At 39.6% G+C, this 18,786-nt stretch overlaps 1 protein-coding gene and 1 long non-coding RNA gene across 2 annotated transcripts; one reads left to right on the forward strand and one right to left on the reverse strand.

The window, feature by feature from the left end:
* Positions 1 to 7,512: 7,512 nt before the first annotated feature.
* On the reverse strand, positions 7,513 to 18,178 carry LOC138792567 (aquaporin-5-like). The gene is made up of 4 exons (XM_069970163.1): positions 17,719 to 18,178; positions 16,852 to 17,013; positions 12,759 to 12,839; positions 7,513 to 10,062 (listed from the first exon to the last, which is right to left on the reverse strand). The coding sequence occupies exons 1-4, from the start codon at positions 18,079 to 18,081 to the stop codon at positions 9,844 to 9,846; spliced, it is 825 nt and encodes a 274-aa protein (XP_069826264.1). The 5' UTR covers positions 18,082 to 18,178; the 3' UTR covers positions 7,513 to 9,843.
* LOC138792568 (uncharacterized) lies at positions 9,793 to 16,158 on the forward strand. Its single transcript, XR_011363155.1, has 3 exons — positions 9,793 to 10,070; positions 12,613 to 12,705; positions 16,100 to 16,158. It is a non-coding gene; the product is annotated as an uncharacterized lncRNA (long non-coding RNA).
* Positions 18,179 to 18,786: the final 608 nt, after the last annotated feature.

Below are 18,786 nucleotides of genomic sequence, written 5' to 3' on the forward strand. Positions count from 1 at the left end.
TTTAAGTGAAACAAATATATGGTAACACTAATCAATGCTATGCTATAGCATAGCAATAATCAGTGTTTGTAATCGAATAACTACATGTCAAAGTCCCCTAGGGGGACATAAAAAATGTAAAAAATAGATTTTTTTTTTTTTAAATATCCCAAAGCCCCTCCCCAATAAAAGTTTAAATCCCTCCTTCCTATTATACAAATAAAACATGTCAAAACAATTAAATACATTAGCATATTATGAACCGTAGTGTGTGTAATTGTCCGATCTATTAAAATATAACAACAGTTTTCCCCAAACGGATAACGATGTAAACGCAAAGTGGGAAAAAAGTGCCAGAATTGCTGATTTTCTGTTACTTTATACATAAAAAAAAAATTAGAAAAACTTCTGCACAAATATGATAGTGATAAAAACTAGAAATCATGGCGCAAAAAAAATGAAATCCCATACAGGAAAACTAAAACCATTATAAGAGTCACACAAAACCATTTTTTATAATAATTGTTTGCAAAAATAAAACATTATAGAAGCTATGAAACCATGCATACTTCTGTGTTCAGACTGACATATTTATTAAGGATAACATGTCAGTTTTACCGTAAGGTGCATTACGTAGACACAGGAATCCCCCCCCCCCCCGCACACACTAAAGTTACACAATTGCATTTTTTCCCCAATTTTTTTTTTCCAATTTCACCCCATAAATAATATTTTGGGGGTTCTGTTATACATTTTTGGTAGATTAAAAGGCACTGTTGCAAAGTACAATTGTTCCTGAAAAAACAATCCCTTACATGGCCTTCAGATGGAGAATTAAAGGTGCTATAGCTCTTAGAAGTCGAGAAGGAAAAAAACAATTGGCGCGGTCATTTAGGCCATTTTGGCCCTGTCCTTAAATTTAGTTTTTAATCATTGCTCCCTTATCATTAAAATGATGCCTGAGTACAAGCACATCCGTAAATGTGATACAACAGTAAGTCGACAATGGATGTTATGACACCTAATAATAGTAATAATAATCTAATGACCTGGCTTAGTAGGGAGCTTAGACCCAATTATTGATGGCTGAAGGGCCACTTGATTTTAGAATCCTCTTTAACCTTTACATAATAGATGCAATGCTGCCCGTGGTTGTGGTGCCCTAGATCACTCGGCAGAATAGAGTGCTTACTTCTTCCCCAATCATTGGCATATTTCTCCTAGTAGTTCATTATTCTTCACAAAAGCGGATTTGCGCACGAGGTAATTTTGCTCTGCCGCATTATGTATATCTGGACTTGTTTAGTGCTCAGTAATTACTCTATCCTTTACCCAGCAGGCTAATGATGATACATTTACCATTATGGCTGTTCTATTAACAGTCTGGTAAACACAGGGATAACTCAGGCCCGTTGCTGAAGGCTGTGCAAGGCAATGTGGCACACAGTATTTATGCCTCTCCAGCTGTGGATCCAGGCTCAAGCAGTGGATACAATCAAAAGCTATTATTAATATTCATTTTATTTATCGCAAGCATGGACATAATTTAACTGAGAGCATACAGCACAATGCTTTATTAATGGCAGTGCACTTGTTTGGATCAATTTCATACGTTTCATTTCTTCTGAAATTCGATGGAATGCGAGCAATTTGACTATAGTTAAAAATTAAGTTTTGCAGCATTAATTATAGAACTTTATTTCCGACTGCCTTAGGTATTCCTTCGGGGGCATGTCACTCAATAAATCCAGCATAATCCAGCACCAGAAATCAGATGTCAACTATAATGTTCACCTGGTCCCAAGCGTAAATTGTCCATGTCCCCGTTAAGCCCTCTTAGCAAGTGTGGCGCAGAGCAAAATATAAAAAAAACAACAACTTGGAGTTTGCACAAAAATGTGCCTTTTTTGTTACTTTGTGCCAGGTGTGACACTCAAAGGGGCACTTCGAAAAAAAAAATTTCAAATCAATTGGTGTCCAAAGTTATACAGATTTGTAAATGATGTCTTTTTAAAAATTGTAAGTCTTCCAGTACTTATCAGCTTCTGTATGTCCTGCAGGAAGTGGTGTATCCTTTCCAGTCTGAGGCCATGTTCACACAACGTAAGTTTTGTATTAATCACGGCCGTTGATACTGATTTGCAACAACATCCGTGATTAACACAAAACTTACGTGCACTGCATTCTGAGGGAATCCCGGCTGGAGTGTATATACATAGTATACACTCCGGCCGGGATCCCTAGCGGCCACACGGAAAACTGAAACTGAGATGTCAGTTTTGTAAGGCCTCTATTGATTGAATAGCAGCTGCACAAGCCTGACAGGTCATACAATGGAGAGTGCGGCTCTGGCTGCACCCTCCATTGTCGGCTATGGTGAATTGAAATGCAGTCGCACACGGATGCACCCTCATCCCAATTCAGCACAAATAAAGATCATCCGGCCGGTACTGCAGTATCGGCTGGGATGATCTTCACTGGCACCGGCCGTTCTGTGACACAGCCAGGTCACAGAACGGCCGGTGTCATACGCCGTGTAAACCCGGCCTGAGGGTGTGTTCAGGCTACACAGTCCACGCAGAGAACATCCCACATGTAAATTCTTCTATGGGACAGGCAGAGATGTGGGTGCATAGGGGAGAGTGGCGGAATACACGGCATGTTCTCCGCGCGGATTCCGTAGTCTGAACGCACCCTCCACCTCTGTCCATGACCGGAACTGTCCAGAGCAGTTTTAAAGGGGTATTCTGCTCAAACATAACTTTTCATATATTGCTTGTGTCCTCCTAAGGCATAGCCACTTCCACCAATGACTCGTCTGGGGGTGACAGCCCGCTCAGCCAATCACTGACTGAGGGCAGCGCCATAATGTTTTCTATTCCCTTATGATTTCTCTTCTGCTGCGCTAGTTACTATGGCACAGTGGATGCTAAGTTTTTCCTACACTTTATCAGGAAATTGCTTCTGAATCCACATGACCCATATTTAACATGTAATATTTTGTATGATTAATTTTGTTTATATAAAGAGATGGATCTTATGTGCAGTTATAGAAATAGGTCATAGTCATTATATTACAGAAGTCATTACAATTAATGGCCGGCGGTAGGGACTGTCATTCTGATCGGGATTGTTTTACTTTGTGGCAGTGGTGTGTACGGTTCTGTTACAGCTAAGGATGTGTAATCTTACCAGTCTGTAACACTGACCCCGATCATGATCACAGAGATGTTTGTATCCGTAAAATGAAAACTGAAGTCTTCACATTAGGAACACTTCTGAGAAGCTGAGTGCTGCTTTCTGCAGTATTCCCTTTCATCTTGCTAATTTAATAGTTCTAAAAGCCGATTTTCACACTGTCAGAGTAATCGAGAAGATTTTCTAATGGTAGAGTACATATGAGTGTGTACAAATAGCACAGATAAAAGCAGCATGTAAGCAGAGCCCCACACTAGTTTCATCAAATAACTGTTTCAACATTTCATTAGAAATTACATTATATAGATACGAGTTGTGAAGACTGAGATGAAACTCTGGAGTCTTAGGGCCCTATTCCACTGGACGATTATCGTTTGCATATCATTAACGATTAACGATCGCAAACGACCACTATTGCGAAAGACCTGAAAACGTTCACTCATTTCCATTGAACGATAATCGTTACTTATGATCGTAATTGCGATCGTTTTTTCTTCGCTATTTATTCGCTATTGCATTCGTATCTATTGCGAACGACCGAACGATGTCTTATTCAACGCGAACGATTTGCGAACGAGCAACGATAAAAATAGGTCCAGGTCTTATAAAGCGATCAACGATTTCTCGTTCGGTCGTTAATCGTTAACTGCATTTCAACCGAACGATTATCGTTTAGATTCGAACGATTTAACGATAATCTGAACGATAATCGTCCAGTGGAATAGGGCCCTATTCCACTGGACGATTATCGTTCAGATTATCGTTAAATCGTTCGAATCTAAACGATAATCGTTCGGTTGAAATGCAGTTAACGATTAACGACCGAACGAGAAATCGTTGATCGCTTTATAAGACCTGGACCTATTTTTATCGTTGCTCGTTCGCAAATCGTTCGCGTTGAATAAGACATCGTTCGGTCGTTCGCAATAGATACGAATGCAATAGCGAATAAATAGCGAAGAAAAAACGATCGCAATTACGATCATAAGTAACGATTATCGTTCAATGGAAATGAGTGAACGTTTTCAGGTCTTTCGCAATAGTGGTCGTTTGCGATCGTTAATCGTTAATGATATGCAAACGATAATCGTCCAGTGGAATAGGGCCCTTAGGCTTACTTCAGATGGCTGTAACTTTTTTCTTTACTGTACAGTACATTGAAATGCAGTCTAATGTGCTTTCTTATTTTATTGACCATCACAGTAACGTATTGGGACATGTGACTGATGTATACCACTCATCAGACTGGGGTACCTTGGGTCCACCAGTAGAACTGATCCTGAGGGCCCACCATTTGAGGACCAGTGAGAATTGACATGCTGACCCATGATCTGGAGAGGGGTACAATAATTTCTGCTGTACTGAAATTCCCAAGAGCATCCATTATAGTTACAATATGTCATGTATTTAACTAGAGATGAACGAATTGCTCATCTAAATGAAGCAAAGTACTTTTGATCTGTGCTGCGCTCATCAAGCCGCCGGCCTTTCAGCGCTGCTCCACTCCCTGCCACTTCTCCAAGGATACTGGGAAAAATGTGATCCAGTCCTGGGAAACTTCTCCCAGTTTCCCAGGATTGGATCCAGCTTTTCCCCAGCACTCGAGGTGGAGCGGCAGGAAGCGAAGCAGCGCTAAAAGGCTTAGCTTCTTTTAGATCAGCGGTTCGCTTATCTCTATATTGAACTTTAACCTTACAAGATTCTATCCTGTAAAATGCAGCTCATGTCAGAGATTAGACTTGATACATGTCAGAGATTAGACCCGATACATGTCAGAGATTAGACCTGATACATGTCAGAGATTAGACCTGATACATGTCAGAGATTAGACCTGATACATGTCAGAGATTGGACCTGATACATGTCAGAGATTAGACCTGATACATGTCAGAGATTAGACCTGATACATGTCAGAGATTGGACCTGATACATGTCAGAGATCAGACCCGATACATGTCAGAGATTAGACCTGATACATGTCAGAGATTGGACCTGATACATGTCAGAGATCAGACCCGATACATGTCAGAGATTAGACCTGATACATGTCAGAGATTAGACCTGATACATGTCAGAGATTAGACCTGATACATGTCAGAGATTGGACCTGATACATGTCAGAGATTAGACCTGATACATATCAGAGATTAGACCTGATACATGTCAGAGATTAGACTTGATACATGTCAGAGATTAGACCTGATACATGTCAGAGATTAGACCTGATACATGTAAGAGATTAGACCTGATTCAGAGCCTGCATAGACTTTACTCAAATACATATCCATTTTTTACACAGTTCTCTAACCTTTCCCTATGACAGTGATTATTGGCTCCATTAATAACCATACTTCTCAACATTGCTTATATCTATAGTACATGATCAAATAATCTCTGAAAAGTAAATTATATTGTCAGTTTTCAATGTAAAAACATGCAATGCGGTTAAAATAAAAAAGAAATAGGTTATCTTACATCAATCGTCTTTGCCTATGGCACTTACAGCTATGTTCCAGCCAGGGATAATGATGACCGATAATGATTATGATCATTATTTGCAGTCATCATTATCAGTAGATGGTCGCCTTTTGCCGTTAAATGCCGACCCATTCCCGTAGTGGAAAAAGCTATTGCTATTGATATGATGATATTATTTGAGTGCTGTCAAGTTGACTTGTCACTTTTTTGTGTCAGTTGGTGTAAATGTAAGTAATCTGTGACAGTATGATGGGACATTGGCTCCTGAACCTATCTGTGTGGCAGATATCCAGTGTTTTGTCTCATCCACTGTGTTAGTAGAGAATATTCTCATTCATATGACACCTAAGGGAACCTATAACACAGCACAGGGAGGTGATGTGGCTCCAGACTAGATAGCCATACATCCTCCCAGGCTGCATACATACAGCCATATTGCAGCTTGTACTCATATAAATGTAAGCTCTAGTGAGACCACATCTGGAATACTGTGTCCAGTTCTGGAGACCTCACCTACAAAAGGATATTGATAAAATAGAACGGGTCCAAAGATGGGCTACGAAAATGGTGGAGGGTGTGAGGCATAAACCATATCAGGAAAGACTTAAGGATTCGAATCTGTATAGTCTGGAGGAAAGACGGGAAAGGGGGGACATGATCAAAACCTTTAAGTATGTTATAAGACTAAATAAGGTTCAGGAGGGAAGTGTTTTTAGAAAAAATCTGAGCTCAAGAACAAGAGGACACAGTGAGAGGTTATCTGGGGGAAAGATCAGAAGCAACATGAGAAAATATTATTTTACTGAAAGAGTAGTAGATGCTTGGAACAAACTTCCAGCAAATGTGGTTGTTAAATCTACAATAACTGAACGTAAACCTGCCTGGAATAAACATATATCTATCATAAGATAATAAGAAGGAAATATAAGGGAAGATCAGATGGACCCAGTGGTCTTTTTCTGCTGATAATCTTCTATGTGTCTATGTTTCCGCCACTGCCTTCACTTTCCACTCTGTTATTATAACTTCACAGCTATACAGATGCAATGCTCAGTTCTTTGCCACTGCAGGACTGATACACATTAGTGCCCCAAGTTTTGTTGTGTTTTCAGCAACACTAATTATTTTTTGTCCCCTCTCCTCCTCCCCAAGGACCCAAGCAAATCCGTGAGAAATGCGCAAAAATAAGGGGCATTCGTTGGTTAATCTACCAGGGGGTAGTTGGGGGCACCTTTTTAGGGCGAGTACCTGATCCACCCTGTGTGAGTAGGGATAGTTTCACATGCATTGTGACTAGAGCTTCAACAGGGTAAGCTAGTCTTTTGTCCATCCTCGGAGCATGCTTACGTGACCACCAGGACATATGGCAGACACCGCGGAAAGGTGAGATCGCAACTATTTTCTTTCACCTACTTGCGGTTTGTTTTGTCATTTGGCCCATAATATTTACGTGTTGTTCTATTATAACTGATTTTCATTGGCCTTGTGACTTCGTTGTATCCCTCTTTAGAGGTGAATTTCTGTATTTTTGGGGACAATTACTATACATATTATTAAACAATATGTTTTATTTATCTTGATGTGCACCCCAACCTGTGAATTCGTATCAATGTATGGGCCCATTTTTTTTTTTAACCAAAACATACCTGTGGTTTAGGGTATTTTTTTACGGAAGAAATATCAGTCAAGGTTTTTTTTTTTAGATTTGTATGACCACTCAGTTCTGGCATGATGTTTCGGGAATATCATCGACAAGATATCAGATACAAGATTGTAAGTTGCAAATTGAAAAATCCCTTATTATCCCCCCAGATAGTGACACAGTAGGTACTTGGAAATAGCACAGAAGAACGTTCATTTATAACAAACATAAAATTTATTTAAATTGTACATAGATTTAGAGAAATACATTGGAAATTCTATTATACATACAGAATATGAAGAGCATATAAAATGTCAAGAGGGCCATACAAGTGAGAAGACACATATAGACATACACAAGTGTTATTGCCCAGCTCATACAGACTACAGAAGTAAGGCATCATGCACACAGCCTTGTCACAGCTCCATACAAGTTGTACAGAGCCTACAGCAACTATAGAAATCCAATGGGCCCATATTATACCATATTATTTTTCTTGGATTCATATGGGATCTATAGAAATTTTCTTTTTACCATGTACTATTGGATACTGTATGATAGCTTACAGGTTCAGGCCAGGTTCACACTACATATAACACCGTCCGTTCTGTGGCCCAGTACCGGCTGGATGATCATCATTTCTGTCGAATTCGAATACGGGCACAGCTGTGTGTGCCTGCATCCAAATTCATCTCTGCACACAATGAAAGGTGCGGCTGGAGCTGCACGCTCCATTATGTGAACTGACGGGTTCTCTCCGGCTGCTATTCAATGGATAGCGCCCATAGAAAACTGACATGTCAGTTTTTGGTGCGGCCGGATGGAATCACGGCCGGAGTGTATACTATGTGTATTCGCTCCGGTCGGAATTCCCTCTACTTGCAGCACAATGTAAGTTTAGTATTCATCACCACCGTTGTTGCAAATCGGCAACAACAGTCATGATAAATACTAAACTTACGTTGTGTGAACATAGCCTCATAGTACGGAACTGTAATAATGGTACCCTACAGTTTTGGTGCTCTTGTGCATGTGACCTAATACATATGCATCTAAGAACCACTGATGGTCAACTGTTGGCATTTATGATGCATTATTATGCCTGATAGGGAATACACGACATGCCAGGTGCACAGTATAGCAGCATATATACAAGCCCTTAAGACTTGCCACATTATTTACAGTCAAGCATAAGACCTGTCCAGTCATTTATAATATACAGATAGAATAGCATAAGAAAGACCAATAAAATACAGAAAGCAAAGCTGTACAAAATGGTAAACTAACAGCATATCCTTCACAATCGGAGCCAAAATTCTATACAGAACTTTCATTACTTTTGACCTTATAGTTTTAATGCACATTACTCTATTATACATCCTAAATGTGTTGTATGACAGATATGGTAATGGTCAATAACATCTAAAACTAAATATAGAGGCATCTAAAGTAAAGCATGTATTGCTTTGGTGGATAGTCATGGTGGAAAGTCTCTTTAACCCACAATGGTTGTTGTGAAACTTTTTTAAAGGGACCTGTTATCAATCTCATACTGCCTGAATCACTAATCACCAGTACGGGCCTTGGTGGCTTCTCCTCATCCCACCAGCCAAGATTGGTAGATTTCCCCCTTTTTGGTTATAGGGAGAGCTGTCAATCAAAGCTGTTGGGTCGGGCAGGGACCACCCAGATGACCTGTGGTTCAGGCAGCATGAAAGTGAGTACAGGTTCCTTTTACAAAAAATGCGTAATTCTGTACTTGTAGGGGGTATCAGGGTACATCTGCCATTTTGGCAGTTGGGTGAGAACAATTACCGGCTGCCATACTGTATACTAATAGTTATAACCAAGAAAAGCCTAAACAGAACATTTATCCTGAAAATTCAAGATATAATATCTCATTTTTATTTTAGTATAAAGTAAGATACATAAATACAAAATGTTATTTCTATGTTACATATAGCATTTATTATATCAATCCTCCTCTAAGTATGCTATGAGTAATGTCTCTCTACTTCCTTCTCCTTTACTTCTACTAAACTCAATTATACAGTAAGTACAAAAATAAAACTGACTGACATATAACTTCTTGCTGAAGTATATAAAGTGACATTGTTTATTCGGAGATGAGTTACTATAGTCAACCTTAGAGGCTGCGTACAGTACGTTGTATTAATTGTAGACAGTCCACGGCTGGAGATCAATACATTATCCTGTCAGAATGAATTATGTGCCTGACTGATGACTCTAGACCCAGTGTGAGTAGAGGCCATAGACTTTTATAGAAGATGCTCAACCTAAAACGGGATGTGATGTATGTTTGTGGTTTATAAGCTCCTGGGCCTCAAAGATTAATAGAGACGATAATGGTATTATATCAAATAATGCTGTAAAGCACTACAAAACAAAAGTATATTTACAAGGGATTAGGTGTGGAGAGAATCTACAGCACAGAATTATGTGCACTCCGACTTCAGTTACTGAAAGCCCCGGATTACATTTGGCCAAATGACATAAATAATGGGTTCGGTATAAAGTTTGACGGCTTAAAATTTCTCTGTGCCCTTAGGCAGGGGGTGGGCAGAGTACAGCTCCACTGACTGTCTCTTGTGATCCTGCTTGTTTTCCCAGGTTTCCTCCTCGGGTTCATATGTACCTTTTAGGACGGCGATCCTATCAGAAAGGCTCTTGTTATGTGGGAACAGGACAAAGTTATAGATGAGTGAAGCCAAAATTCCACCAACAATTGGACCAATCCAGAAGACCTGATAAAGTAAAAGCAAAAAATTATTTAATGTGATATTACACTTTATACTGGCTTTTTTTCTTTCTTTTTTTTTTTAAGTAGTATTCCCGAGGAGATTTTTTTTTTTTTTAACAAATCAACTGGTGTCAGAAAGTTATACAGATTTGTGAATTATTTCTATTAAAAAATTAATTTATTTATCAGCTTCTGTATGCCCTGCAGGAAGTGGTGTATTCTTTCCAGTCTTACATGGTCCTATCTACTGCCACCTCTGTTCATGACAAGATCTGTCCAGAGCAGGAGAGGTTTTCTATGGGGATTTGCTGCTGCCCCGGAAAGTTCCTGTCACAGACAGAGGTGGCAACAGAGAGCACTGTACAGGAAAATCCACTTCCTGCAGGACATACAACAGATGATAAGTGTGGAAGGCTTAAGGGTTTTTTATTCGAAGTTATTTACAAATCTGTTAGTGATGAGCGAATACTGTTCGATCAAATAGATATTCGATCGAATAGTAAGGTATTCGATCTATCGAATATTATTGAATAGTTTGCCGAATATTCGGAAAATATTCGATAAGCGTTCAAATCCCCCAGCTTCCGGTTTTTACCTCCAAGTGGTCGAATAGATGTTTTTCAATAATCGAATATTTGTTCCCATAGACTTTAATGGGATCGAATATTCGAATATTCGGTAGATATTCGTACGAATATCGAATATTCGAATATTTCACTATTCGCTCATCACTAAAATCTGTATAACTTTCTGACACCAGCTCAGGGCCTCGGGCTGCCGCCCAAAACGCCCCTATTATAATCCACTACTGCACCCATTTACTAACATGTATACTCTTTTGGAATGGAAGTCAATAGAACAAGCTCAGTGTAGACATTGGGATTGAGAGGGAAATTTTAGCTCCCAAAAAAATCATAAATTTAGCTTTGGACAATGATACAGCTGTAACTCAAGATAAGCAATTAGAATTATTCTGTTCCTGTTTATTATAATACATTGAAAACTAAACATTTTGGAGCTTGGTAATTTGTTTACAAGCAATGAGCGAGATTTATCAAACATGGTGTAAAGTGAAACTGGCTCAGTTGCCCCTAGCAACCAATCAGATTCCACCTTTGATTCCTTACAGACTCTTAGGAAAATGAAAGGTGGAATCTGATTGGTTGCTAGGGGCAACTAAGCCAGTTTCACTTTACACCTTGTTTGATAAATCTCCCCCAATGTGTCCACCAGGACAGTGGTCTCCAGCCTGTGGCTCTACAACTGTTGGGGAATCCCATTTCCTGGCACGAGAATGTGGTTGGCTGGAATATAGTATCCCAACAGCTGGAAGGCCACAGGCTGAAAACAACAATGCTCTACGTGTCCAAAGGTAAAAAAGAAAAAGTAATTTAGCTTGGACAACAAATTATAAGGTAAAGAGCTCACCTGAAATAACTTCTAATTACATAACGCCAATTTATTGCTGGGCTTAGGAACCTCTGCGGTAGGTCTGAATCACTTTAACAATGGTGTTGATTACAATTTTATGAGATGTAATGATGAAAATTATTGCTTTATTTAAGGTGAGTGTATGTTTAAGTTATTATGCAAAAAGCCTTTAACCCTGCATTTAGCTGCACTAATAAAACAATATATCTAGGTCTGACTTAGACGGGAGGGTAGCACACATATTTCCTGTTGCTGTAGTTACTTATGATGATATGTTGCAATTTGTAATTACATGTATATTATTCTCAGCATGTGTTTACAGCAAAATGATATTGATATGCTGTTTTAGAAATACCTAGATGGGATAGCCCTTTAGAAACCTTTTTTTGATCTTTGTAGTTGTGCGGGGATTATTAAGAACTACCCATTTACAGTATTATACAAATGGGGCAAAACTTTGGAGACATCGTTGAAATTGTTTAGTCTGGCAATATTACTGGTAATACTATTATTATGTCCTACATTAAAGGCCCATAGAAACGCTCATTTAATCGGCCCATGTAAAAGTGGCAGAGATCAGTGCCATACCAGGCCATGTAAAAGGACCCTAAGGGCTCTTTAACGTTTGCGATTATTTGTCAGTTGGGCTGATCGCATCTTTTTGGCAGCCCTAAAAATTATTTTTTGACAGCTTATCTTCCCATGTAAAGAACAACAGCATGGAGGATCCAGAAATTTTTCTTGCATCCTTTAACTCATAATAATTGGGCCATGTAATGGGTCCTTTCAATGGCCGCTGATGGATGTGTGCACAGTCACTCACATCAGGCAGTTTTCAGGCCACATGTGGACATATTGTGAGACTGCACAACCTCTAAGGCTGGGTTCATACTACGTTTTTGCAATCCGTTTATGAAAATGGATGAAAAAAATGGATTGCAAAAACGTCGTGTGAATCCAGCCTAAGTTGTATAGATACTTAATACAGCACCCATAGTCTTCTGTAGGTCCCTAATATACCTATTCATCTCCAGATCATGTATACCTTCTATACCTACATATGTCTCCAGTATTTGCTTTAAGCATGACCATGCCTTTAGAAATACTTGTTTCTTTGTTTCAGAAGCCTGGACATGTAATGAAAGCCTTTTGCCTAAAGGCATAAAGAAATCTGAGTTTTTTCTTTTAATATGGTATACATGTCATATCACGGTTGGTAGGTTTTCTGATTTTCTTTTAAATATACATTTAATTTTAGTTATGTCTCACCCATTGATCTTTAAAGATTCCGGTAATGGCTGCAGGGCCCAGGGATCGAGCTGGGTTCATAGAGCATCCGTCAAAGTAAATCTGTCAATAGATTTAGAATAATTAGTTAGCTGCTAATATAGCTATAATACAAAGCATATGTAGAACATAGCACAAGGTATATAGAACATAGCAAAAGGTATTTAGAACATAGCACAACTTATATAGAACATAGCAAAAGGTATATAGAACATAGCATAAAGTATATAGAACATAGCACCAGGTATATAGAACATGGCACAAGCCTCGTTGAGTTTTAGTGTGTAGATGTACAGTTCGGCCGGGTTTACATATGTGCGTCGGTGCGGTGGCGTTTCCCTCCGGCGCAGGAGAAAAGTGCCAGAGGAAAACGCAACACTGAACTGATCCCATTCTTTTAAATGGGACAGTTCAAAATATGCAGCAGTGAAGTAGTGGCCGCCGCATTGCTGGACCGTCGGTGCGTCAGGGTGTATCTTGCAGCATCCTGGCTCACCGCCACTCTGGCGATGCGGCACCGCACTCATTCAAACAAATAGAGCGCCGGATGTCTGGCCGGGCAGGACGCATGCCGTTCGGCTCTGGCATCCGGCGTTCAGCCAAAGAACAGCACAATATATATACATAAACATATCTCTCCCCCTGTGTGCTCTCTCCCTCCCCTATAGCCCCCCCCCGTTGCTCCACCAGTAGTATATAGCCCCCTGTTGCTCCACCAGTAGTATATAGCCCCCCTGTTGCTCCACCAGTAGTATATAGCCCCCCTGTTGCTCCACCAGTAGTATTTAGCCCTCTGTGCGCTCTCCCCCAGTAGTATATAGCCCCGTTGTGTGCTCTCCCCCAGTAGTATATAGCCCCTCATGTGCGCTTTCCCCCTCCCAATTAGCCCCCCTGTGCGCTCTCCCCCTCCCATATAGTCCCCCTGTGTGCTCTCCCCCAGTAGTATATAGCCCCCCTGTGTGCTCTCCCCCTCCCATATAGCCCCCCTGTGCGCTCTCCCCCTGTAGCATATAGCCCCCCTGTGCGCAACTGATGGCAACTGATGGCGACTGATGGAAACTGATGGTTTTTAATGAAAAGAAGGATAGAAAAACTGATGACAACTGATGCATTTTTGGCATCAGTTGTGACATCAGTTGTGGTCAGTTTTTAGACAAAAACTGCAACTGATGCAAACTTATATATGTAAACCCAGCCTTAGTGATTTGTGTAGTTCCCAGTCAATAGTACCTTTCTCATCACTGGTTTCAATGAGTGCTGTATAAAACATCACTATCTATTCATTTCCCCAGGAGGAACAGTTAAATGGGTTATGTAGCACTAGAAAAACATGGCCACTTTCTTCCAGAGACAGCCCCACTCTTGTCTTCAGTTTGGGTCAAATTTTGTAACTCAGTGCCATTAAAGTGAATAGAGCCTAATTGCAAACCACCAGAGAACAAGAGAGTGGTTCTGTCTCTGGAAGAAAGTGGCCATGGGTTTGTAGCGCTGGATAATCCCTTTAACTACATGGTGGCTCCAAGGAATTACACAAAATCTGCATCCCTTAGTGTCCATTTACACAGAAAGATTATCTGACAGATTATCTGCCAAATATTTGAAGCCAAAGCCAGAAACAGACTATAAACAGAGATCAGGTCAAAAAGGAAAGCCTTAGATTTCTCCTCTTTTCAAATCCATTCCTAGCTTTGGCTTCAAATCTTTGGCAGATAATCTGTCAGATATTCTTTGCTCTGTGTAAATGGACCCTAAGGCTTTCATCACAATAGTCCAATGTGGTGTTTTTTATTATGAAAAATCTACATAAAGACACAGTGGGAGATTTATCAAACATGGTGTAAAGTGAAACTGGCTCAGTTGCCCCTAGCAACCAATCAGATTCCAAAGGTGGAATCTGATTGGTTGCTAGGGGAAACTGAGCCAATTTCACTTTACACCATGTTTGATAAATCTCACACACAGTTTTTTAATCTAACATGCAATACAAAATACATGATTTGTAGTCTTTTTCATAACCATCTACTGACATGCAGCCAAAATACAGCAGCAATTTTCTGTCCTCCAAAAAGTCTTGTAATATCACTACAAAAATACTGTTTGTTTCCTAAAAACACTGAAATGTGTGAGAATGTGTGAAATCACTCTTAGGCTATGTTAACTCTACAGGATTTTAGAGCAAAACCACATCTATCTATTAATAATGACGGCCAGAAATAATGATCATAAACATTATTATCATTATCAATAGACGGCTCTCATTTTGCGCTAAAATCCCATAGCGGGAATGTAGCCTTATTAAATTGGCTCTATAAGAGTAGAGTAAGAGGGTAATTCGTTTCTACTTCCCCCCTAAAACAGCACCACCCCTGTACATAAGGGGGGATATTTATCAAACATGGTGTAAAGTGAAACTGGCTAAGTTGCCCCTAGCAACCAATCAGATTCCACCTTTCATTCCTCATAGACTCTTTGGAAAATGAAAGGTGGAATCTGATTGGTTGCTAGGGGCAACTGAGCCAGTTTTACTTTACGCCATGTTTGATAAATCTCCCCCACAGTGTTTATGGTATTGCATCAAATCAGTCACCAACCATGGACAACAGTGCCGCCGTTCCAGGATAAGGCTGGGTTCACACTGCGTTTTCAGCATCCGTTTAACAGGTCCGTTTTTTTTAACGGTCAAAAAAGTAGTGTCAACAGTACTTTATTGTGCGTAAAAAAAAAACGCAGGTTTTTTTTTTATAATGGAAGTCAATGGAAAAAACGGGTTAAAAAACAGATGCACACAAATGCATCCGTTTTTTTTTGCAATCTGCTTTTTGCAAAAAACGGATCCGTTAAACGGATGCTGAAAACGCAATGTGAACCTAGCCTAAGCAAAATATGATTTCTCTAACACATGTAAAATGACTGAGCTTTTATTGAATACAAATGGTTGAAATTTGCCATGATTTCTGATCAGTTTCCTCTGGTACAATATCTGCTGATACTTCATTCAGCGTATCAATGATTACAGGAAAGGACCCGATACAAGGTAAATATGATGTCACAATGAATGTGCTGAATTCCTCCTGGACATCTAATCCAGTGAAGAACCTCTCATGATTACAGAATGTTTGCAAAACAGGGAAGAATAAGATTCCTGACATACCAAACCATTAACCTCTACGTGTAATATTAATATGGAAGAGGAGTGTTGTGGATTATACAGTCAGTTTGTATATTTATATTCTTGTTCATATATTCTGTATAGATATATATTGTATATATATTCTGTGCATTTTGTAATACATATTATATAACACATTTTTCCTTTTTATTAGTGTCTCCTACATAGAAGCCCCATTAGTAACCACAGCATCTCTCACTCTACCCTGTCCATGTAAGGAAAAGTATGATTGATCTTAAACGGGGTTGTTGTGATGAGAAACCCCTTTAATTCTAAAGATACAGCATTACCTATGGCTTTAAAGGGAACTTGTAACATTAGCATGTAGTCCAATCTGCAGGCATCTTGTTATAAAGCAGGAGGAGCTAAGCAGATTGATATATAGTTTTGAAAACGATCCAGAATAACTTGTCAATTATTCATGTACACCTCTGCACATTGTAGGCTAAGTAGTCAAGTGGGCGGTCCTACCTAGTGACTGACAGCTCTCTGGATATGCACACTTACACACAGACAGCTGTCAATCACTGATTAGTACCACTCAGTTGACTACTTAGCTCAGAGTATGCAAAGAGTAATATTATAAATCTACTCTGGAACTATATATCCGTCTGCCCAGCTCCTTATATAACATGATCCCTGTACATTGTGCTGCATTTTTAATGAGACAGGTTTCCTTTAACTATATTGTATCACACACAGACTGAAAATGCTATTTATTCATTACAGCTTCAACTTAATACTAGATAATAACCATATTATAATTTTGAAACAAATATTATATACAATGCATACTTTATATTATATTTTTGTCAATAGGTAACTTGGGTACTGTTCATTTAAAAAAAACAAACAACAACAAAGGTATCTGTTAGTATTTTGTCAATGTTCATATAAATATCTTACCCCAAGCAGATGTCCCAGAGTGACAGAGAGCCCAATGGACAGTGCCGGTGACCCTAAGTTGTCATTGCGTCTACTGTCTGTGGATGCAAAGATGCAGAGGACCAGCTGGAACGTCAGGATCATCTCCACAACCAGCACCAGACCTGGAGATCCAGCAGATACCTGTAAGGGGGAAATTGTTAACATATATCTCACCGACTTGATTAATCCTGGCAGCCCCTTACTGCTGCTAGAAGAATAAACTATAATTATAATTAATTGACTCTTCATATAATACGCTGCAATTATCTTTCAGGGAATCATTGAGATAACTCTAATTAGACATTTCCCCTCACGCACAAAAATTAATCAGCGAGCAACACAAATGCGGTGAATGGCTCATATTTCTCCTGATTAATCACTCATCAATATCATCTGACAGCGGCTGTCCATTACATGTGGAGACGTGTACAGCCGTCCCTTACTCATACAATATGCACACTTCTTCAGGACAAAGAGAAAACATATGGTGACTAATAGCACAAGATTCTCTGTGTGGTTCCCAAGATCTGTTCTAGAGCAGTGTTCCCCAATCTCTTGCAGCTGTTGCAGAACTACAACTCCCAGCATGCCCAGACAATTGAAGGCTGCAAGTTGTAGTTTTGCATATATATATATATATATATATATATATCACAGATTTTTATTTATTGCATAAATACTTCTCTACAGTGTAACAGATGCTATACTATAACAACGTTATACTCTTCTGTATAACAATACGGATACCAATGGTTAGATCTGGAAGCTTTCCAACCATGTTAATTTACAGGCACACGCATTCAAACCATATATTAAAAAAAAAAACTTACATTATAAAATACATACCTGGTTGATGGCGAGGTTTCCACGAGCGTGAACTGGAGCCACTCCATGCAAGATACCAGCTCCTGCAATTGCTCCAACCAGCTGGGCTACTATATAAAATAGTGCCCGCAGAACAGAGATGTGAGACCCCAACAAGAAGGCTATAGTGACAGCTGGATTTATATGAGCCCCGCTGACATGTCCAAATGTTTGCACCAAGGTACCAATGGCAAGGCCAAAAGCTATAGCGATCTGTAGAACGCTAGGGAGAGCGGATTGCCAATTAAGGGCAGACCCCAATCCCAAAAATACAAATATTAAGGTGGCTAAGAATTCTGAAAATACTGCCCGGACAAAGGCTAAGGAGCAAATTTCATTCCTCATTGTGCTCTTAGTAAAAATTGAAGCAGGATAAGGATGTTTGTTCTTTGCCTGGGTTTCCCTGCTATTTACTTGAGAGGCATTACAGTGGCATATATATATCAACAGGAAGAGTAGGGAACCATTCCAGAAGGGGCTGTACCCAAGGAACAAGGCAGATCTGTAAAAGTTTCCAGCACACAGGGATCCAGACCTTCCCTAATAGTATAATAGAAAGTGCATGGCATACTGGCACCACCCCATGTGGCACACTTTTTCAAGTGACATTCAGATTGCTTAACTTGTTTCCAGGTTCCTCCTGAGGAATACTGTTATTAATAGGATAAATATTACCTGCTATAGACTACAATGTGCAATTACTTAACATTAGATAATATTCTGCAATATAGCTTTCAAACTGATAAAGCTTCATGTTGTTTTCAGTTCATCTGCATAGACCAGTAGCTTCCCCATAGGTAACAAGCCCAGTGCTCGCTCCCTCTCACCGGCTACAGCCTGGATATTGCAGTGGGATGTAGTTGAGACTCCATTAGTTGACTAGATGCCACTGGGATTAGCTACTGACTGTTATCAGAATAGGATGAGCAGTCATTATAATGTAACATTTATGCAGCTGTCACTTTTATTACTGAAATATATTTGCTATAAGAGAGGTTTCTAAGATAAGGACGCCATTTATGGATCAATCAATGTGCATTGCAACTGTTA

This window comes from Dendropsophus ebraccatus, chromosome 5, assembly GCF_027789765.1.
Source record: "Dendropsophus ebraccatus isolate aDenEbr1 chromosome 5, aDenEbr1.pat, whole genome shotgun sequence".
In the NCBI taxonomy this organism is placed as follows: Eukaryota; Metazoa; Chordata; class Amphibia; order Anura; family Hylidae; genus Dendropsophus; species Dendropsophus ebraccatus.

What these genes read in the sequence shown, in the direction of transcription:
- LOC138792567 (XM_069970163.1), bottom strand. Translation starts at nt 18,081, where the DNA reads ATGAGGAATGAAATTTGCTCCTTAGCCTTTGTCCGGGCAGTATTTTCA. An exon ending in GAAACCTCGCCATCAACCAG is followed by an intron (nt 17,014 to 17,718) that starts GTATGTATTTTA and finishes TCCCCCTTACAG; the next exon opens with GTATCTGCTGGATCTCCAGG. An exon ending in GAATCTTTAAAGATCAATGG is followed by an intron (nt 10,063 to 12,758) that starts GTGAGACATAAC and finishes TTACTTTATCAG; the next exon opens with GTCTTCTGGATTGGTCCAAT.